At 38.9% G+C, this 23,918-nt stretch overlaps 1 protein-coding gene across 3 annotated transcripts; it reads left to right on the top strand.

Annotated features, from left to right (window-relative positions):
* The first annotated feature begins 320 nt into the window (after positions 1–320).
* Positions 321–14,986, top strand: LOC110733217. 3 transcript variants are annotated; one of them, XM_021913232.1, is made up of 4 exons: positions 321–682; positions 6,578–6,598; positions 14,684–14,790; positions 14,865–14,980. In XM_021913232.1, exons 1-4 carry the CDS (start codon positions 505–507, stop codon positions 14,901–14,903), a joined length of 345 nt encoding a protein of 114 aa, XP_021768924.1. In that variant the 5' UTR covers positions 321–504; the 3' UTR covers positions 14,904–14,980. The 3 variants fall into 3 exon arrangements, 2 of the variants coding, with proteins under 2 accessions (XP_021768924.1, XP_021768923.1); XM_021913231.1 differs by having other exon boundaries at positions 14,684–14,984; XR_002513615.1 differs by lacking the exon at positions 6,578–6,598 and having other exon boundaries at positions 14,684–14,986.
* The last annotated feature ends 8,932 nt before the right edge of the window (positions 14,987–23,918 follow it).

Genomic DNA, 23,918 nt, shown 5'->3' on the forward strand with positions numbered 1-23,918 from the left:
CTATTGGCTTTACGGCTTCCTTACCTTTTTCAAAATGTCTTTTTATTCTTTTTTTAAATTAATATAGCTATTAGGATAATTTGCAAATTACCACCCAAAAATAGTATCAATTTCTAAATAACCACCCAATTAAAATTTTATTTTAAATTACCACCCATTAAATTAAAAAAACGCTCAGATTACCACCCATTTTATTTTTCCGGTGGAATTTCCGTCAGTGGGCCCCACTTTTTTTTTTATTTTTTTCCTTTTTTTTCTTCTATTTTCTGGCTTTCTCACTCTCTCTCCCTGATTTTTCACTCTTCTTCTTCCTACCTTCTTTCTTTCTTCATGCTCAAATTAAACATAAGTTTTATTTTAGATTTTCACACATTTTTCACCCAATTAAAATTTTATTTTAAATTACCATTACTAGAAATTTAGATTTTCTCCTAAAATTACTTCCACTCAAAAACTTCATCTTCTTCGATAATTATTCATTCTGCAGAAAAAAAAAATTCAGCCATGGCATCTCTACTAGCAAACACCATCTCTCGTTTCTCTCTCCAACCCTCTTGCGACCCACCATCATCGACCTTAATTCATCAAAATCCCAATACCCTAAAACCCAGATTCCCAAATCTCACAAAAATCAGAGCTGAAATTGGGTACGATTCAAGCGCAACAAATACTACTGAACCAGGTAATAAATCTATTTCTCCTGCTTTAATTCCTAAAAATGAAGATGACCCACTTCAAAGATTCCTTAAAAGGGAGTATAAATGGGGTTTTAGTGAAAAAATTGATTCTTTTACGATTCCAAAAGGGTTATCTGAAGAAACAGTTAAGTTAATTTCTGCCCTAAAGGAAGAACCTGATTGGATGCTTGAGTTTCGATTGAGTTCATATCGTAAATTTTTGAAGATGGTTGAACCGAAATGGTCAGATAATCGATACCCACCAATTAATTTTCAGGATTTATGTTATTATTCTGCACCTAAGAAAAAACCCACTTTGAATAGCTTTGATAAATTGGGTGTGCCTTTGAATGAAAGGAATCGTTTAGCTAATGTTAGTGATAGAAATGTGGCTGTTGATGCTGTTCTTGATAGTGTTTCGATTGCGACTACACATAGGAAGACATTAGAGAAATCGGGGGTGATCTTTTGCTCGATTTCGGAGGCGATAAGGGAGTATCCTGATTTAGTTAAGAAGTATTTGGGGAGGGTTGTGCCTTGTGATGATAATTATGTTTAATTTGAGCATGAAGAAAGAAAGAAGGTAGGAAGAAGAAGAGTGAAAAATCGGGGAGAGAGAGTGAGAAAGCCAGAAAATAGAAGGAAAAAAAGGAAAAAAATAAAAAAAGTGGGGCCCACTGACGAAAATTCCACCGGAAAAACAAAATGGGTGGTAATCTGAGCGCTTTTTTAATTGAATGGGTGGTAATTTAAAATAAAATTTTAATAAGGTGGTTATTTAGAATTGATACTATTTTTGGGTGGTAATTTGCAAATTATCCTAGCTATTATAATAATTATATTCTTCTTTTTTGGATTTTATTTAGGTTAATTTCCAAGTTTTTATAAACCCAAGTTTTTATTTGACTTTTCCTTTTTTCATTTTTTTCTTTTTGGGAAGAAAGTCGGATACCCTCCATCAATAATAAAAATGACAGAATTTTTGCGCAAATTATTTGTCACACTTTCTTGCACACACAAACATGCACATAGTGATAATAGTAAAAAATGAAAAAAAACATGATAAATAAAATAAACTAATAATAGTATGTATATACAAAATATGTCTAAAAAATGAGTCTAACTAAAAGGCAAAGTTCTATACAAAGTTAAATAAATAATAAAAAGCACAGGTACAAACTACGGTGCTGGGGGAGGTAAACCCATCATCGCAAAAAAATCCGCCGTACGAGGACTAACTTCTCCACCTACTCCAGCTCCAGCACTAGTGTCAGCTCCAGTCTCCGCGGGAGGAGGAAAGCTCAACGTGGGACCAGCCCACCCGAGATCAACCTAAGGCTAAGGCTGCGGAGGCTGCTGCGATGACGAGCCAACCTCGTACATCCCACCACCTCTAAGAGACGAGGTAGCCTCTCCCTGATCTACCGGCACATCATGAGCACCTTAAGAGAAAGAACCCGAGCCCTCTGCCACATCAGCACGGGCTGCCTCAGAGCGACCGCCTCTACCTCGTGAAGTAGTGCGGCGACGCCTCGAGGTAGACCTCGTCAGATCCCTCCGCATCTCAGGTCTCGTGCGGGTACGAGAAGCAATAGGCTGACCTTACAAAAAGAATAAAAATCAGAAACAAGGCAAAATCGAAGCGGTAGTGCAAAGACATATGAAAGAATGACTAAGTCCTGAACGGCGTCGTCCCGACGGTAGGTAGCCACGTTCCTCATCCGGAAAAGCTGGCTCTGGAAGGCATCTATACATCGTGCCATCGCCGAAACCACCTTGCGCGAGAATTGTCAAAGAAATAAGTCAGTAAACATGCATAATATATATGGACGGAAGTTGCAAATAAATAAGCTTACCCGAGACTGGTGGCGAGGAATCGACCGCTCTACGAAGCGCTCGTCCTAAGGAGCCGGAGGAATGATCTCCTCAATCGGCCTGTATGTCCCCTGGTAATGGATAGACATATGGGGTGGCACGAACTCAGCAGCATCGTCCTAATAAAGCAAAAACCAAGTCAACGAAGCATTACTTGGGGGCTACTTCACGAAAGATAAGAGCTGAAAAATCATACCGCCACATCTTCAGCCGGTACAGGAACTGGAGCTAACAACGGCAGTAGCTCCTCCGCATGGCATCGCCCAGGGATCGTGCAAGATCGCCAAGGGGTACCAGCTCCCTCTAACATGCTCAACAACCTCGCGGCGTCAAACATGTGACGTGGTGGAGGAGCAGGAACGACAAAAATATCGGAGGAATGCTGTCTAGCAACCCTCTCTCCAAGGTATGCGATCGGTACATAAGTCCCCGGGAAATAGCAACGCTCAGCGGAATACAGCGCGGCTAACCCAGGGACCGCAAAGTCATCCCACGGCTGGTACAGCACCTCAGGCTCCTGCAAAGAACGTCAACCATGCGAGAATCTATCTAAAACATCACAAAATGGAAAATAAGAAAAGAATCATACCGCGATGATCCAATTTCGGACATACGTAGTGGACATCCCCACACGGCAGCTGCCCCAAGAAGCACTCACTAGAAACCTGCGTGGCGACGGTCTCGCCGGTGCAGCAGAAGGGAAGTACTCGTAGAACCAGATCTACAAGGAGTTAAAATTATCAGCAAGTGCTAACTAAAATGTAGAGCTAAACTTTATAGGGAATAATGTTTACCTATACGACCCTCCAAAAGCTGAACAGAGAAAAATTAGTCCCAAAGGACTAGTGTCGACACGAGTCCCTCATCGCTCGAATGAAATCAGCATTGGCCAAGCTGGCCCAATCGTAAGTCCTGATCCGATGTAGATCGCGGACGGTAGGAAGGTAGTGAAGCAGCGCCCTACTACCCTTGTCAGGAGACAACGTCCCTAAAAAAAATAAGCGCAAAGATGCGCACCTGCTGCTCTCGGGTGGTCGCATCATCATCAAAAGCCGCTGCCAGAGTCGAGCGGCGAATCCCCCTAGCACTGAACTTAAACGACTCTACCTTAGCTCGAGCCCGAATAGTAATCGGCCCCAATAGCTCCTCGACCTCAGGGGAAAAGACGTAAATCCCGCTCTCGAGCGGCAGTGGCATGGAGCTAAACTCCAGTCCTCTAATGAGACTGAAGTCGGTAGGAGTGACCATCATCTCACCCCAGGGAAAGTGGAAAGTGTTGGTGGTTTCCCAGAAGAACTCTACCAAAGCACGCACTACATGGTGACCCCTACTGGAGGCAACCATTTCCTCGGAGGTCTCAAACAACGCAGCAAGACCGCAAGACTCCCATAAGAGTCTCGTCTCAACATCTCTGGCGATGTACATCTTGTATAGATCGCCTAAACCGTCATAACCGAAGCGCGTCGTCCCAACGGTGATGCCCCGTCTCACCCTCTCAAAAACATGGTGGACGGGAGAAAAGAATAAGGTCCGCTCATCCCACTCGAGGAGTCGACCAAACAAAGTGGACGGTGCGGCGTCGTCCTCAACGGGCTCATGCTCCCGTCGAGCGTCTCGGGACTGTGAACCAGAGCCTCGTTGTCTAGCCATGCTACGTTGTGCAGAATTATCTTAAATTAAGGTTCTATAGTATCTATGGTTTGCCTAGCCGCATGATACTATGTTCGCAAAAAATAGAGTATGTAGTACTAAAATAGAGCACAAATTCAAATTGAGCATAACGACATTTTTCAAATAATCAAACAATTTCTTGCAATACTATAGTAATTATTGTGACAAATTGGACAAGAATCGCTAGTAAAAACATCAAGAACGGGCCACATTGTATTCTCGACCTCAAGAGGTCCAACAATTGCAATTCGTTCATTTCTTCACCAAATTGAGTCAAACAAGTCTAAAATTACTCCCAAGGCAATATATAAACATAATCAAGCAATTTAATGGCATAAAATTTGACAAATAAAGAGAATTAAGCATTCTATGTTTTGAAATTTCATGAAATTCGAATATAAACATGTGCAAAATTCATAAAAACCGGTGTGAGTTCAAAGAAAACTTACATAGATCGGGAAAATGGATGAAAAGAGCTTTGATTTGCAATAAATTTGAGCAAATTTGGTTGAGAAACGAGCAAGAACGAAGCAAATGAAATTCTGAAGATTTTCGAGCAACTTCCGCGACAAGCAACAAAGAAAATGAAGAAGAAAGGGGTATTTAAGGAATATCCCGTTCTGGCACCAAGCGCTAGACCTTGGCGTCAAAAATTAGGCTTGGCGCCTGACGCCAATCCCAGCGCCTGGCGCTAAGGCCATTTCTCACCAGGACCCTCAGCCACTCAGGGAGGTTGTTCTACCTTTTTGCAATATATTTTGGGTTCCTTGGTATGCCTGTTAGCCCCTCTAAGCAATTTGACACGATTTTTTGTAATCGGCTTGATTACACAAAGTGATCTACCTGACGAAAGATCATCTCACTTAGCTTAAAGCGCCTAAGCAGTGGCTCATTAACAGAAGGCACAAACATAGTGGTTCATTTGGAAAAGGCATTGACGTACAGGTTCAAGAGCAACAAAAGCGTCGACATACAGGCATAGCGGAAGCAAAGTTGAAGCGAGCTTTAAAGGATCGACATGCGGAGATCTTCGGTAATTTCTTTGGAAAATTATCGCAACAAATGAGGATGGCTTCAAGCGAGGATATCTTCGACGTCATTCCCTAGATTGTGGAGAGTTGTCACAAACAACTGAAGGTGATTTCAAGCGAAATTGTCTTCGATAGTATTCCCTTGGAAGTGGAATATTATCAATGTGGAAGGGGATTGTTTCAGGCAAAGCAATCTTCGATAGTATTCCCTTGGACGTAGAAAATTATCAATGCCGAACGTTCTGAATAGTTCTTCATCCCTATCGATACTTTGACTTTTGTTTTCGAAACATGTGTTTCTGCAAACTCAGTCAAAGTGGGGGCATCTGTAGACACCCATTTGTGTCTCCCCAAAACCAAACCCGGTGATGAGTACCTTTCGCATCGAATCATAATCGAATGAAGTGAAAATGTTGAAAGTCTAGTGTTGCGGATAGTTTTAATTTCTTTTCTCTTCTCTCTGTTTTTGAAAACTTATTTTAAGAAAATATCCAATCCAGTTTGGTTGGTCCATGATATGGGTCCGATAATAGTGTAGTTGGATGGGGCTTGACAAGAGCTTTCCAACGATATATTATAAGCCCAATTCCGATGAATATTAAGGAAGTCATGGCCAATTTACTAAACTAGGCCCGGTTTGAGCCTTATATGCGGCCCAATGATCTAGGGGAGGGCCTAATATAGATTTATCATTCCTAATGCAATTAGGAATGGTTTTAGTCTTCTAGATTCTTCTAGAAGGTTCTTTTCATTCCTAATTCAATTAGGATTGATAAATTGACTTTAGTTGACTTTTCAGAGTTTTAATTAAAATCAAAGAGAAGATTTGAAGAAAGTACGATTTTATCCTCCTGTATGGCAATTTTTATCTAATTTTAAGAAAACGCGTAAATTTTCTGAATCAGCGCCAAACGCCAGCTGTATCGCCTGGCGCTGCGTCTAGCGCCAATAGCCAGCGTTGGCGCTAATCAGGTTTTATCTGCGCCAGAACTCTGTTTTGATATTTTATCTTTTTGGCTGATTTTCTTTATAAATAACGTCGTAAAAACTCCGTTTCAATTCACCAACTCTCGTCAAGGTTCTCTTGATTACTCTCTCTCTCTCTCTCTCTCTCTCTCTTTTCTAAACTAGCTTCTCTCAAATAAAAAATTCTGTATTCATTAGATCTAGATACACCTAGCCATATTCGAAGTTGCCTTCGCCCTAGACGTGAAAGGTTTAATTTCTGAGGGTTTGGTCCCAAATCTCTCTTTCTATTATTTAATTTAATTGTTTTAATTATTATTTTCCTTGAAGTTACTAACGTGTGTATTTTTTTATTAGAAAGAGGTACGAGGCATCAAAGTAAGTGCTTTAATGGTTTTTATTGATGTTATGATGTAGAAATCATGTTTAGTTGTTATTATGATTCCTAGTATTATGTCTAGGGTAATTTTAATATTAAATATGATTGTTACGATGCCTTTTATGTTCTTCCTAATAGTTATGATTGTTAGTACCATGTTAGGGTTAAATATTTGATTTTTATTGTTTAGTGACATGCTAGGTTTTGTTATTAATCTTGTTAGTATCATGCCTAGGATCTTGCTAGTATTATGCTTTAACGTTGATATGATTATTTTAATTATGATTCATGATCATGATTTTTATGATTTTTATTATGATTATTATTATGATTATAATTGTTATTGTTATAATAATTATTATTATGATTATATATTGTGTTGCTTGATATTTATTTTTATTGCTTGATCACACCTTTTATGCATGTTTAAAGGGAATTTGTACTTGTAATCACGCTTAATAAGATAATTAATAATCTTGTTTAGGGTTAATTTGATTATAATTCAAGTGATCGCCAATAATAGTTTATTTGTGCATTAAATTCAACCAACATAGATAAACAGGTTTAGGGTCAAACCTATTGATTGCATGTTAGTCAGAAAGCGCACATGAATACGATCAGAATAAAGTAGAGGCCTATTATTAGGGCAGGTTCAATCTCTTTTAGGTTGGATTTTTACCTTCATCCCCGAACCTTATTTGGTTCAAGACCTTATGGAGTTGACGATCTCTTGGATCATTAAGGGGTGTAATCTTCACCCTATGAACGGTTTACAAGTTCCTAAACAAATTTATTGGTGACTCTTTTGCTCTATCTTCTTCCCTTTTGGACGCCACCGTACTTTAGTGTATGATCACAGTGGGGTTCAAGCTAGGGGATTAGCGCTTGAAATATTCCCTACAGATAATTAAGATCTTTAGATACTTATAGAAGTTTCTAATTAATCCTAATTTTTTTAGAAATGGGATTAAATAATTTGGACCCTCCACATGATCATTCGGTTGTAGGTAAGGTGGGCTTAGGTTCGGTTTGGGCTCGGCTTAATATTTTAGCCATAACTTATTCATTATAAATTGAATTTGGGCTAATAATATATCGTTGGAAAGCTCTTTTCAAACCCATCCAATTATTCAATCATCGAACCTAGGCCAGATAATGGACCAAAATAAACTTGACTAAACGTTTTTATAAAAAGGACACAAAATGAATGATTTTAAAGGACACGAAATGAATTATTTTGGGTTTAAAGGCACGAAAAGAGGAAAATAAGTTATGGGTTAGGTAAATGGGATAGGAGTAGGGTTGGATCTATGAAATGGAAATATGGATTTAAGCACTCCAAGATTAAGTACTCAACCCGACCAATAACGGTGGTGAAATGTTGTTCATCATCGGGTTTGGTTTGGGGAGACATTTTTAGGTGTCTACAGTCCTCCAATGGATGCCTACTAGATAAAGTCTTGGATGATGAAGAAGACACAGAAAAGAATTGGAAAAGAACAAAGAAAGAGAAGAAATATTGAAGCGTTGCTTAACTTTCAATTTATTAGACTAGCTTAATTTTTAAGTCAATTTATTTTATTAAGCATTAATTTAAATTCCATCAGTAATGTAATTTTTATTTATTAATACAATTTCAACTTTTTAATTAAATCAATTTTTACATTTAATTTATTAAAGCAATGAAAAAACTTAAATTATTTTCCGGGAAATTTCTAGAGTACGGAAGTCGAAAATTTTCCGAAATACACCGAAATTTGACCAAATGTTCGCTGAAAATCGGCGTCGCGATTAAAAGTCTGTCGCCAGACGTTGCTTTTTGTCGCTAGGCTACAGGATTTGTCGCCTTGCACTGCAGTCTAACGTCCGGCGACATACTTTTTTCTATTGCGCTGACGCTGCGTCGAATTTTTATTTATGCTGGGATGCGAGATTTGCAAAATTAAAGTGGCTGCACCCTGTAAAGGGTTGACTACGTATCCTTTCCTAAAGAATCAGGCCAAACATAGTTCTCTTAAGTGTCCTACTAAAGTAATTATGGGTAGTACATTTTAAGTTGGTCAAGAATTGAAGAGACGACCTTAAGGTCATTAAGCCAAGGGCGTCCCAACAACAAGTTAAAAGAAGCTTTAATATCCACTACTTGGAAGGTAGTGGCATGTTCTATTGCTCCCGCCGTTGCATTCATGGTAATCTTTCCAAGATCTTGGCGACGAGTATTGTCGTAGGCTCTTATTCCATGTGTTGACGGGGTTAAATCTTCATCCCTTATTCCTAACATCCTCGCAGTTCTAAGTGGACAAACATTGACTGCCGATCCATTATCTACAAGAGTCATTGGGACATTCATTCTCTGGGTGACTACTGTGAGGTTTAGAGCCTTGTAGTACTTCTTACCTTCCGGAGGTAAATCCTTGTCAGAAAAGGTGATCAGGTTGATGGGACTAGGGAGATCACTCGTGAGAAATGTAGCCAACCCCTCAAGAGTGGTTTCAGTGTCTATCCCTATTTTGTCCAAGGCGTTCATTACTGTGAACCTATGTTCTCGGGATGTGGCTAGAAGTTTCCATACATTCATCTCGACCTTGGTCTTCTTAAATTGCTTGACAACATTGTTGTCTTCTATAATCGGTATGGGAACTTGTTGCATGGCAGGATTAGGTTGTGTGGTGATGGGAGGTTGCATTCTCCCAGATCTTGTGAGGACGTTTATAGGTGAATCTTCTTCATCTTAAAAATCACTTACTAGATATATAACTGAAAGTGGAGGTTCCTCCATATCCTTAAGATAGACGTCTTCATCATCGCTGTCCCAAACCCCATTGATGGTAATATCTTGTTCTCTTGGAATTTGGACTAGCTTCTTTTTATCAATCAGCTTTTTAATTAAATCTTTAAATTTAAAACAATTCTCGGTTCGAGAGGTTCAATCTTACCACTCTCGGAGAGCATTTAGAGCATTTTGAACATGTTATCATAGATGTCCCAATTGGAGTGTAAGCTTTGTTACTCCTCTTGGGCGTATCAATTACTTGGGGAGAAAATAGTTACCTCTCCATAGGTGGAACTTTGACGTGTTTATTTTGAACCACCTTTTCTTGTTTCTTTGCAAATTCAATACCTTCACGTAACAAGTTTATTCCCTCCCACATTGATCGTATGAAAATCCATACTTCTTCCCTCGTTGCAGGTTCTTTTCTGGGAGGGAAATCACTCATGGCAGTGAAAAAGGTTTCCTCCTCTTCTTCGATAGCATGAATTTCTTCAACTGGTTTGATGAGGGATGAAGGATCAACATGGTCTTCCTCATCAAAGATAGCCAAAGAATCAGAAAGTGGCGCATTATTGAGACTTGGCTTCTTGCTTGTAGGGGGCAATGGAAGCTTATTGCTCTCAATTAAATCTTTTATGGCTTCCTTAAGCTTCCAACAATTTTCAGTGAGATGGCCCCTGCCTTGATGATACTTGCAATGTGCGTTGGGATTCCAGTTAGCCGTCCTTTTTTCAACAGGTGGATCCCCGAATGGTCCATTGGAGTTATAAGACCTTTTTCATGTAATCGATTGAATACGTTGTCGTAACTCATACCAATAGCAGTAAAGTTCCTCCTAAATGGTTTCTTTTATCCCTGGTTATTCATAGCAAGGACTTCACTCAAATTAAAGGTGCTAACATTATTTGAGTGGGTGGTTTTGGAAGAAGAAGGATTGTCGTTCTTCTTACCTTTCCATCCACTATTGGAGTTATTATTATTAGCATTTTTTTGTTTAGCAAGGTCATCTTCAATGTTAATTCCAATATCATAGAGGACCTTAAAGGTATGCAAGTTGTTTTGGAACTTAAGATGCTTAGAGTACTTTTCTTGGAGGTTCTTAATGAACATTTTCATAGATTCTTTTTCACTTGGTAATTCAATCATCCTAGCAGAAGTTTCTCTCCATTTATTAAAGAAAGAAATGAAGCCTTCATTCTCTTTTTGCTTAAGCATTTCAAGTTCTCTATGATCAGTTTCAACTTGAATATTACATTTATATCTATTAATGAAAGCATTTACAATAGAATCCCAAGTAGAGTTTTTCTCTTTGTCAAGGGAAAAGAACCGTTGTTGACAAACGGTTTCAAGAGATAAAGAAAATAAAGAATGAAAGACCTTCCTATCAATCCCTTTAATATTCATTATAGTCTCAAAGGCTTTTAAATGGAAATAATGGTTGCCTATAGCCATGAATTTTGGGATGTCGTTGGCATTGAACATCTGCAGAAAAAGCTCCTTGTCCACCGAGACCCCTTGCGAACTAATGCCCTGGAACCTGTAGTCATTAGATATTTTGCTCAAGCTCTCTTGCATAAACTCCATTTATTGTTGCTTCACAGGGTCATTGTTTTGGATGGTTAAAGTGCTTAGCACGTCAGTAACGCTAGCCATTTGCTTCTTAAGCTCATTTACTTCTTCTTGACTCGCCATTATCTTCTTAGCTTTTCTTTTCTGATTGACTGGTTTATAAAAAAGTTGTACTTGAACGAAAAGGTTGTCCTTGATTAAACGCCCTTCCTTTCTTGACCACGTGCTGTAAATTAAACTATTTTATTTGTTTAAATGACTTGACTCAAATTAACTTTGACTTTACAGGTTTATAAAGAAAAAGAAAAAAGCAAAAATAGGCGAAAATAGGGGCATATTTTTGGGAATCAAGTATATGGGTTCAAACAAGTGTTTTTTTAATTGGAGGATTAATATCCGACTTACCCACCTAAAAACATGACAGAATACACGCGCCTACAAAGACTCTCTAGACATGGTCAAAGTTTACATTCATTTTAGTGTGTGCTTTATTTGTGAGTGCAAGAGACATGCTTTAACTCTTGTGTATGACCATGGGACTAAGTGTTTAGACTCAATTAAGGACTAAATATGGTTACTGCCAAGAATAAAATAACAAAATTGATTGATAAACTGTTTAAATAGACTCGTCGTGATGACTCGAGGAAAATACTAAACTGTCGCCAAAGCAACAGGATTGTCGCCGCATACTGCAATACAACGCCAGACGACAGATTGTCCCACGACGTTTCACAGCAGCGTTCGGCGCTGCAGCCCATATTTTTGCGCCATTACTGGAACATTAATTTGGGACTGCGTTCAGTATTTCTACTCTACGGGGACAGGCCTAAAGTTGTACTAAGTTAGTTTTGATTAACTTATTAAACTTTAATTACTGAAATTAATTAATTAATTAATTAGGCAAAGTACTTTTAGTCATTAATTAGTTATTTAGGCTTAAACACAAGTCAAACAAATGGTTAGGAAAAACACATAGAGTATGCACAACAAATAATGCACAAGTAGTCAAGTAGGCACAATATGATGCAATGAGTTTGCAACTTAACCATGGCTCTAGTTCTCTAAAGTTTAGGATATGTGTTAGTCAAAGAGGGTCCATGGTTATGATTCCAGATACACCGCGCGGAAGCCTTACCTTTGGAAGGGTTGGCGCGTGTGGATGGGACCCCGCGAGTTAAACTCGCTTCCATGGTTTGGTGAATTCAACATTCTCAGATGTACCTTTTTTTGCTCAGAGCGTTCAATCAGGTAGATGGAGCATTAATTCCTAGAGGGTTATGTCCATATGTAGAAAACATATGGGTTTCAAAAAAGAGAGAAAAACTCAATCAGGAAGTAGAATCGAACCAACAATGCTAGAACTAGTCAAAATAAGAAGGAAGGTTTGTGGCTCGATATTAGAAGAACACGGCGCCAGACAACACAGTTCGTCACTAGAATATAAGCCCTGTCGCTAGACGACAATGTTGTCGACAAGTGACATAGCCATATCATTGGCGACAGGCTCTGTTTTCTAGACGCTAGTTCCTACAAGCCTCAGCAGTTTTCTGTGTTCTTAGAATTTTCCAATTTTTGAAGTGTTATTTTGATTCTAGTTGTGAAAGATATTTCTCAAATTTCCTACGTGTAAAAATCCTATGTTTTTTACTCATTACATATGGTATTTTCAATGAGAAATTTTTTTATGCATATGGAAATAATGTTAATCAAAATTACGCACATGAAATACTTAGAACTTTTCGAGTCTCATCCACTCATTCTAAATCATTGCCGAAATAAATTTCCCGAATTGCAATTGAAATCCTCCCCACTGGAGTCGCCAAAAACTATAGGGAATATTTCAAACTTGAACCCCACTGTGATCATATACTTAAGCTTGGTCGCGTCCAAAGGGAAGGAAGGTAGAGCAAAAGAGTCGCCAACAAGTTTTAGGAACTTGTAAACTGTTCACATGGTAAAGGTTACACCCCTTAACGATCCAAGAGATCGTTAACTCCAATAGGTCTGGAATCAAGACTGGAAGTTCGGGGATGAAGGTACAAATCTAACCTAAAAGAGATTAAACTTGCCCTATTAATAGGCCTCTACTTTATTCTTCTCGTATTCATGCGCGCTTTTTGACTAACATGCAATCAATAGATTAACCCTAAACCAGTTTAATCTATGTTGGTTTAATATTAATGCACAAATAAATCTATTATTGGCGATCACTTGAATTATAATAAAATTAACCCAAAACAAGATTATTAATTATCTTATTAAGCGTGATTACAAGTACAAATTCCCTTTAAACATGCATAAAAGGTGTCATCAAGCAATAAAAAATCAAGCAACATAATAATAATCATCATAATAAAAATATCACCGAGATAATAATAATCAAATTAATTTTGTTAAAGCATATAATAGCAAGATCCTAGGCATGATACTAACAAGATTATTAATAGCAAACCCTAGCATGTCACTAAACATATATAAAAATCAAAGCTTTAACCCTAACATAATACTAACATGCTATTAGGAAAGACAATAGGAAGCATCATAGAAATCATAATTGACATAATTAAGAAACTTATTCTTACCCTAAACATCATACTAAGAAAAGCATCCTAACATGATACTAGGAATCATAATAACAAACTAAACATGATTTCTATATCATAACATCAATAAAGTTATTAGCGCACTTACTTGGATGCCTCGTACCTCTTTCTAATAACAAAATACACACGTTAGTAACTTCAAAAAAAATAAAATATCAAAATAATTAAATTAAATAATTGAAATAGAGATTTGGGACCAAACCCTTAGAAATACCAAACCTTTCACGTCTAGGGCGAAGGCAACTTCGAATTTGGCTAGGTGTGTCTAGATCTTTTGAATGCTGAATTTTGTTTAAAAAGGATTGGTTTAGAAAGAGAGAGAGAATCAAGAAATTCTTGATGAGATTTGATGATTAAAACCGGAGGTCTAAGGACGCTACTTATACTGAAATAGTCCGGAATTGATAAAAAGAATCAGAGTTCGAAAAGGAATAAAACACGCCTCTGTCGCCAACAACAGGATCTGTCGCCAGGCGAAAACCTGTCGTTTGACGATGTAGAAGGTTTTTCCACGCATTTTCTACTTTTTCATAAAATCAAGTCTTAAAAGTTCGTTTGAAGGGTAAAATAGTAATTTCACATAAAACACTTCTTTTACACTAAATAAAACTCATAAAACATAATTATCAATCCTAATCCCATTAGGATTCAAAGAACCTTCTAGAAGATTCTAGAAGACTATAATCAATCCTAAATTCATTAGGAATGATAATTCATAATAGCCCTTCTCTAGATCATTGGGCCGCATATAAGAACCAAACCGGACCCTGTTTAGTAATTTTGCTATAACTTCCTCACTATTCATCGGAATTGGGCTTATAATATATCTTGGAAAGCTCTTTTCGAGCCCTATCCAAATATACTATTATTGGACCCTTGTTATGGATCAAACTAAACTGAATTGTCTATTTTCATAAAATAGAGCAAGTTTTCGAAAACAGAAAGAGAGATTTTAATAAAAACTAACCGCAACATTAGACTTTCCACACTTTCACTTCATTCGATTATGATTCGACGAGAAAGGTATTCATCACTGGGTTTGGTTTTGGGGAGACACAAATGGGTGTCTACAGTATGTATTTGTTTTTATATTTTTTTCATATACGTTTGTTTGTTAACTGTCCTTGTATTTTGAAAAGGCACCGCGAGAGACCGTGAACGGCATGGTGAGGACAATAGTGCTTTCCGAGCTTCTTATCGGAGAGCCCTCATGGCTTTATCATGTCATAATCTTTGGATGGTCGCGGTAAATTTATTTCTTTTTCTTTTACCAAAGTTATTACATTGTTTTGTGTATTAATCTTTGTTTAGATTTTGCAGAATGTACAACAGCTGTCTGGGAGTCGTCGAGCATCCTGACTTCCTTTGTAGTTATATTCTTTTTTTTGGAAACATATGTACATATCTCTTTGTATATATATTTTTTGTACATATGACACACATTTTATATGTCATTATTTTTCTTTTGTTTCCATGGTTTTTTTTTAAGTAAAGCGAAAATTTTCACAAGGGAGGGAAAGGGTTCCCGACTTACCCCCCTCGAAAAAATAACAAAAAGGAACAAATAAAAGAGGACATGAAAAGGAAAGTGAAAATCGAAGGGAAAATGAAAAAAGAAAGAAAGAGAAAATGAAAATAAGAAGAAAATAAGAAAATAAAATAAAAATAAAATAAAATAAAATACAGCATAAAAAAAACATAAGAGTTAACAAAATGTAAGAGTATAATTATTCATAAGATTTTGTCAATATTTCGTTATTATGGAGTTAAAAATACGGAAATAAATCAAAATGACATATCGTGACAGACTAGATGCGCGCAACTACATGTCTTGCGCGTGGCTGTCGCGCTCATGTGAATCGGTTGCGCAGGCCACCTGCGGGTGAACTTTCCTTAGAACGAAAATTGTCGAAAATTTGCCCCTCTTGGGTCTATTCAAGCCTGGTTTTGTGTAGGCTTTTGATCATCTCGTATTCATTTTCTGAGCAGTGTTATAAAAGAATAAAAAAGAATTAATCTCTCTAAATTCTTTCCCTTTCCCCCTTCCTTTTATTACACATTGATCATTGGAAAAAAAACCTTGAACATTGATTGAAGCAATTGGTCACTTCCCTTTCAACTGAGGATAAACTATCCTTCAAAATATACCACCTTGACCCTCTATTGAATTATTTGCAACTAGTTATAAACTTTGATTTTCTCCATGCTGCTGTCAATCATTGAGACTCGAACCACCATCTCTTTCTTTTTAAAGGGTATGAAATTGTCCCATTACCCAGAGAGTTTGAGGCTCTACTAGGCTTCCCTAAAAGTACTTTCCCTTTGACATATGCCCCTAACTTGTCGGATCCCAAACCTATTTTTCAAGATTTTTTGGTTTGAGTGACAATGATATCGTTGACATTGGAAAAGAAGAAAGCGTGGATTTAGTTCAATTTATTGAACATTTCGTCGCCCCTTATGACAACATGACTAAACAACGCTTTAAAATTCGTGCTTTATGTTATTGTCTTGTTGTCAATTGTTTACTTATGACAGGTAAAGAATGGTTTCTATTCTTAAATCGCCATAGAGGAGACCCTAACGAGAATGGTTTCATGGGAAGTCCACTTTTTTTCGTCGTAAAGTAGCACAAGTTGGGAAGTTGTGCTGGCCTGTCCAGCTCAATCGTCTCCGATGCGCACGGAAGGCCCGATCAACTGATTTTGAAGCGCGGGCCACCTACTCGTGTAATTTCGCAAATTAATTTTCCTTGTTTTTTTCAAATTTGGCTCATGCAACGCTTGCGAAATCATTGAACAGCTAGAATGTTTTGAGGATCATAGGGTGAGCACATTCCCTAGACGTCGAATTCTCTACAAACACAAGAATGAAAAAGAATGGACGTTGTTTTTCTTTCATGGGGTTCCAAACATACGCTTTGTGATTCATTGGTGGAACATAAGTAGTATGGTTTGGAATAGTTTTAATTGACCCTATATTAGGCTTTTAGGCCTATCTAGTACTACTTACATTTATCCTTATAGGGTGATGAGACAATACATAATGAAATAAGTTATCCCCCACTCAAGATTGTGATGCCCCTAAAGATGTGATTTTTAAACCTGAACGGATTCCTCGTTGGATGCAATATTGGTCAAGTATCCCTAGCTGGGTAGTACAAAGTCCTAATGCGAGTATTGTGTTATCCTCCTTCTACAAGGCTAGGATGAATGCGGTGGACAAGGGTGAGCTAAACAAGGCTCGATCACAAAATCAAGCCGCCTCAGCTCGCAATCCACCCAAACCTTTCATGCATTCGGCCACCACTACTCCTCCTAATGGCTTAAACAAAGGAGTGAGAAGAAAATTAGACTTCTCATCACCTAAGGCTCCTCCTAAACATGCGCAACAAGGGGTGAAGATTAAAGAACCTTCACCAAATACTTGCAAGAAGACCCCAACAATTGTTAAAGGAAAAGGAAAACAGGTTGCAAAGGCCCTAATCCCTAAATTGAAGAACATGACAAGGGTTGGAACTAGGTCGTCATCTAATTATCCCTTGGTGAAACTAAATTTGTAAACGCTTAACAAACCTTGTACGAGTATAGAGGCAAGCTAAGGGCCGAACCCAAAGGAATGAATCGAAACTATGCTATAGTCTAATGTTAAGCTAAATTGAAACATTATCAATGGTTGAGTTTTGTAACTAAGGTAACAAGAATCAAGACAATTCAAAGAAATCAATCAAATTGCTAAACACTAGGGATATAGGTTCCACATGCTAGCTCAACAATCATGCTAATTGATATATCACCCAATTGATTCAAACATCGCAAGAGAAAAACATTAGTTGCAATCAAAGGAATTCAAAGGTTATCTCCAATAAAAAAAACTAGGGTTCACCATGAATGGCTAACAAGGAGAATCACAATCAAATTTAATCAATTAAAGAATTTTCTCAAATTAATTGTTTGTGTCATTGAAATTTGCAATGCAATCTAGATTAATCTTATAGGGTGATCACTCCTAGTCTATTAATCACATGCACAACTATGTCAACCAATTTAATTTCCACAATCAATCAATCAAGGATCATCAACTAGCAAAAATCATCAATTAAGCATGCTTTCCCTTCTCCCTAGCAACTAATCTACTCACTAATCATGGTGAAATCTAAAGCCCAAACAAATTCAATCACAAACAAATTCATTTCAAGATAAATCAAAAGGAAATACAACCAATCAATAAATTCTCAAAACTAAATCAAAATCCAAACCAAACATTCAAGCATAAAAGTAAATTGTAATTGAAGTAAATCCAAAGGAAAGAAATCTCACAAACTTTGATTGATATTAAGAAGAATTCCAAACTTGATTGAAGAAGCAATGTTGAATTACAGATCAAATCCAAGGATTACAATCTCTACTTTCTCCTAACTTCTCTCTAGTTTCTCTCTCTAAAAAATAAGCAAATGAAGTATTATCTAAAAGTTGCCCTTCAAAAGGATTTACAAGAGTATTTATAAACAAAGAAGAAAAACTGATCGGTCGCGCCCTCTCCAAGAAAACCCCTGCGAGCGCGCAGAAATGGGTACAAAACCCATAACTAACTCCGCGGGCAATCTGGGCAAAAACCGCGCGCGTGGGTACTGTAGTTCGCGCCCGCGACAATGCCACCTGCGCCCTAGGCTAAGGGCGCGGCAGATGCCCTATTCCAAATGAAGTAGGGGGGTCGCGGTCTCTCTTTGTGGTGGCTGTGAGTTTTGAGTTAGTGGGAATGCGTGGCTGGTGATGATTAAGGGCAGCAGGGGTTGTTGTGTTGGTTGCAGTGGGATAGAGGTGAAATACGACTGGGATTGCACGGTGGTTGATGTTGCGGCTGTACGTGCGGAGATTGTTGGTGGCTGGTTGAAACAAGGGAGTTACGTGGGCTGGTTTGCGTGGTTTCCTATCATTGTTGGGTTGTTGTGGCTGGTGGTGTGTGGTGGTAATTAAGTCTGCAACTTTGTGAATTGGAGCAGGGGAATTGGCTGGTGGTAATGGGTGAGAAGGGAGTTGCATGGGGAGCTGGGAGGTTGGTTTGGTTGTGTTGTGTTGTGTTACAGATTTTTGTTGGCTAGTGATAGCAAGTGAGGGAGTAGGCGAAGTAAGGTGTAGGATAGGTGGTTGTGTGGTGAAGGATAAGAGGTGGGCAACAGTTTTGGTGTGTGAGCATGTGACGGAGTTCAACTTTTCTTGTTAGAACATTTGACCTCGGACTTTTGAATATGACTTTTATTATAACCAAACCCTCGTCCCGAACGTTCCTACAAATAAAACCAAACACTAGGGTAGAATCGGAAATAAAATAAAATGCCAAACTAAATAAATAAGAAAAAGAGAGAAGCTAGAAATTATTAACCAAACTACGAAAATAAACTAAATACTATTAAAAACTAAAAAAATACTCAAAATAAAGAGCAAATAAGGAAAATAAGAAAATGAGATAAATAAAGCCTAAAACTAGGAAAATTATTAGAAACTAAACCGAAAAATAAGCATAAAAATACCCTAAAAGTGACATAAAAGGCACTTATCAAACTCTCCCAAGCTAAACTTTTGCTCGTCCTCGAGCAAATTAACACAAAACACAAGATAAGGAGAATGATTTATTCAAGCAAGCAAGAAAAAATAAAAAGAGAAAGAATATACACTAACTCACTTTCGTAGGAATCACGATTAATTTTTAGCAACTAAAGACAAGCCCTTTAAATTACTAGATCGCCCTAGAGGACGAGTGTGCTCTCGTGAGGGTTTCCTAAGAGCTTAACCCACAAATCTAGACAAAAACCAAGGCAAAATAAAAATAAAAATAAAAGCAAACACAAAAAGCAAACACAACCACGACCAACATAACATGATAAGGTTTAAGAAAACCAATCAAGCTCTAAGGCGGAAAATGCTCCATTTGGACTCAACGAAGGGTCATGCGCCAAAGAGTACACACCTTTCTCAATTAAACGAGGGAATACACATTCCAAGATGCTCATGGTTGAAAGAGACAAACCTAAGCTAAGCATAGAGAACTAGTAATTTCATTCTCCACCCTAGTCCCATCCAAAAAGGTTCACGTTCTCTCCACTAGCTTCAAATCACCCCCTAATTAGCTCCTTATGATTCCTTAAAGGAACTGGAAAAACAAATATTTATGTGGATCCATAAGGTCATCCCGAAATCTCAACTATGCATACTTTCTCCATAGGGTCGAAATCTATCTCCCTCCACCGGTCTTTGAACTCACCCCTCTAAAGTCAAAGGGTCTTTTTTAGGGTTGTAGTGTAAGGCTAAGGGTCAAGGCGGGGCAAAAATTTGAAAATTTTGGTGAAATTTCCTAAGTGAAGCAAAAGAAAGGCCCTCTCTCAAAAACAAACTCAATAAGTCACCGAACATCAAACAAAAATACCAATATTGCCATCTCCCCCAAGCTTACTCAACACCAACACTCAAAATAAACAAAAACTATGTAACGCTCCAGCCTAGAGAAGGAGGATTAAACATAATATCAAAACTAGAAATAAACTCAACAAACACAAAATTTGATCGAGGATGAAGTAGGTTGTTGGTGTACTACCCTAATTAAATTAATCATTTATATTCCTAAACTACCCTGATACAAGTATAGGGGTAAGTATAGGGTCGAACCCAAAAGGAAGCTCACTCATTCAACATCAATTTTCACTAATGAAAGAGTAAAAAGGGGAGTGTTTTTGTTAGTTTTTGAATAAATAACACTAAAAACTACAAATAAGCAAAGATAATGATTATTAAAATAAAGAGAGAACGACGCTAGGGATACGAGGGTATCAAACATGATTCGAAAAAGGGGAACAAAAATGGTTATCATGATGAACATGCCAAAGAACACAAGATTCTACCTAAACAATTCATTCTCATGCAATAGTCTAGGCAAATCAATGAAAAGGGTCAATACTAATTAGGATCATTCTCATGCATCCAATTAGTTACAATCAAATCAAGAGTAACGAAGCATAATCCATAAAACTCCTCTTTAATAACTCATTCTCATGCAATCATTAAAATATAGATGATCTTAATCTAGTTCAAATCACTTTCATGCATTTAAACTAGAAAACATCAAATAAAGTGCTACAATAATCTCAAGCTATCAAAAATCATGTCTTTCATCAATTTATGGCATGAGTTCAATCCAACCATCATCATTCATCCAATATCATCACATATTTTCCACCCCCTTCCCCTAGCTAAGAAATTAGCCTAGGGAATGGAGATTAAGCTTAATAACAATACTAAACATGAATTCAAGAAGCACAAAACTAAGCATGATTAAGAACAATGAAAACAATACCAACTAGTGTTTAGGGCATTTTTACCCTAGACACGTGAACCAATGAGAGGTCGCCACGTGTCGAGCTTAGGATGGCCCATGTGGCTCAACATCCTCTTGACACGTGGACCAATGAGAGGTTGCCACGTGTCAAGCTCAGGATGGCCCATGTGGCTCAACGTCCTCTTGACACTTGGCGCCCTCAGATATGTTTCTGAAATGGCGGCTTTCAAAGGCCCAAACCCCTAGGAGCGTCGTAAAACGGCGCAGCCCACTAGAATCTAGGTCAAGTGACCTTGGTAGGGGCACATTTATTACACCATTATTCTCTTACATAAGAGAAATACCTGAGTTTGGAATCCGAGCAGATACCCACCTAAATTTTCGTTCTCTCTGTTCCGTTTCAAGTTACTAACTTGTGCGTCAGAGGCGGAGCACCACCCAACCGGTGTCTCCGTTTATTTTGCAGGTACAGCTCACTACGGATCAGTCTTCGTGTTGTAACTCTCCCAAGGGACAAAAAACCCAAAACATTTGGCGCCGTCTGTGGGGAGAGTACCTCGAAGATGGTTCAAGAGTCTGTACCACCCTCTAACCATCTGGGCGATGACCCAGAAGTTTTTACAGGCCAAGAGGATGAAGATCCTCAGGTTGAAACCTTTACAGCCGAAGACGGCTCTCTCAGAATCAAGCACATCCGGCCCAGAGAGACTCTGGAGCGGGGTGCCTCCTAGGCGGGTCCAAGTAGATCCATTGGGCAGCCGGAAGGGGAAACCCAAACGGCAGCTGGATCAGCCCCTGTCACCCGAGACGAACTGATGAGATTCATGACAAGTTTCAAGGGTGAAATTAAAGAGCTGATCACCAAAAGCCGGGCTGGCCCAAGTAAAGGTCAGTCGGCGAAAAAGACTCCTGCTGAGAAGGGGAAGTCAGTCAGAAACTGGCAACCCACTCCTCATCCAAAGGAGAAGGCAGCCGGGACCATTGATTGGTCAAGGATTCTCCTTCCTGGGAAGAATACCAACAACACTCGCCGGACTAAGCAACCAGTGAGAAGTAAAAAATCAACTCTTGATGCCCAAGAGATCATTAACCGGAAGAGAAACCAGTCATTGTCTGAGTCGGCTTCAACGTCAAACTTTCCAGACAACTTCAACAATACCTCTGCCGGGAATGCATTTTCCTTGCATGAGAGTCAGACAGGCGGTAATACCGTCCATTCTGGTCCTCATATGATTGGAGTTGTCCCGTATGTGCCTACTCAGGCTTACGGACAATATCCCCCTCACTTCATGTAGCTGGCCTTCTTTGGGGGTCAGGCGGCATATCCAAATGTCCAGCCATTGAACTGGCGGCTTCGTCTGCTACGCCTAGGTGAACAACCTTCTGCGTTCACCCGGGAGATAACCGAGGCGGCCTAGCCGGCCAAGGTTAAGAGCGTGTTGGTTGGTACCTATGATGGTACCACCAATCCGAAAGATCACCTCATGGCTTACACAAATCCCATGTATCTGCAGGGGTTGGATGATGCCACTTGGTGTCGATGCTTCCCGGCTACATTGAAGGGCATTTCCCAACAGTGGTTTGGCAATCTGCCAGCCGGGTCCATCGATAGCTTCAGGAAGCTTGCCTCCCTGTTTGCTTCTAACTGCTCAATGAACATCCCTGCTAAGAAAACAAGCCTTGATTTGAGCATTGTTAAGCAGGGAAACAGAGAAGGGCTACGCTCATATGTCAGGCGGTTCAACCTGATCAGAATTCAAATTCAGGGGTTGTCTGATGAGGTAGCTTTTACAGAATTTTTCAAAGGTCTAAGAGACGGGTCGACCTTTAAATTCGTCCTAGTTAGAAAAGGGGCTTTCACCTTGCAGGCGGCCCTGAGGGAGGCGAAAAGCTACATTCAAGCTACCGACCTCTGCTAGCTTGGAGGCCAGTCGGACTCTAAGAAGTCTGACAAGCAGAAAGACAACCGGCCTGCTCAGCCGGCCAAAAAGAAAGAGGAGAGCAAGAAGAGAAAAGAGGTCTAGGCGGTTGGTGACTCTGACCAACCGTCCCAGAAGAAGAAGAAAGAATTTAAACCGTACGTCCCAAAGTACGAGTTTAACAAGCACCGCAACTCCATCTTCATGGAGATAAAGGACCGACTATCCCTAGAGAAGTCGAATACAGTGAAAAGTTCCATTCAATCCAGGAACAAAAATAAATTTTGTCAATACCATGAGGAAGTTGGCCATGACACCAACGACTGCTTCAGTCTTCAGCGGGCAAACAGGCGTACGGGATAGACCCGGAAGAGGAGCATTGGACCGTCTGGCTGACAAAGGGCTGTTGAAGTCCCACATCTCCAAGTCCCCAGCCGGGGCAAAAAAGAAAAACAAGGGTCAGTCCTCCTAGACTACCCCCCAGCCTGCTAGTAGCTCGGATACCGACAAGGAGCCGGTCTACACTATAGCAGGTGGGTTCTCATGTGGTGGCCCTACCATCCGGGGCACCAAGAGCCATCTTCGAAAGATGGACAAAGAAGATGATGAGCAGGTGACAAGGGTTAAATCGGTCGCTACAATCTAACTCTCAATCAAACAATACTTATACGAACACCCTATAACCAAGTACAATGGCAAATAAAGGTTCGGTCCACGAGGAACGAGAGTAATTGCAAATCAATCTTAAACCTAAGCTAGTTCGAAATCAATGGAAAATGGTGTTCTAAAATACTACTAACAAGATGGAATAAATCAATAAACTCAGACACTAGGGAGAACGGGAATTCACCAAACCATCGGTAACTACGCAACAAGGAATCACAGAGACAAACGGGATATGCAAAGACTATATGTCTGATCAATATCATGTGATAGGAAGACAACGGGCAATACTAAGCTTGGATTTCTCATGCACTTAACATTACTCGATACATAATCAAACCACATTCAATAATGAAATACTCAATTCACAATCTCTTGTTTAAATCAAGGATATCATGCAATCAAATTCAAGATTCTAGGTTAGCTACTCCTATTATAATGAATTAACATGCAATCGCATATA

Source organism: Chenopodium quinoa, unplaced genomic scaffold (genome assembly GCF_001683475.1).
Source record: "Chenopodium quinoa cultivar QQ74 unplaced genomic scaffold, ASM168347v1, whole genome shotgun sequence".
Classification (NCBI taxonomy): domain Eukaryota; kingdom Viridiplantae; phylum Streptophyta; class Magnoliopsida; order Caryophyllales; family Amaranthaceae; genus Chenopodium; species Chenopodium quinoa.

What these genes read in the sequence shown, in the direction of transcription:
- LOC110733217 (XM_021913231.1), top strand. Translation starts at nt 505, where the DNA reads ATGGCATCTCTACTAGCAAACACCATCTCTCGTTTCTCTCTCCAACCC. An exon ending in AACAAATACTACTGAACCAG is followed by an intron (nt 683 to 6,577) that starts GTAATAAATCTA and finishes TTTTTTTATTAG; the next exon opens with AAAGAGGTACGAGGCATCAA. An exon ending in AAGAGGTACGAGGCATCAAA is followed by an intron (nt 6,599 to 14,683) that starts GTAAGTGCTTTA and finishes TATTTTGAAAAG; the next exon opens with GCACCGCGAGAGACCGTGAA.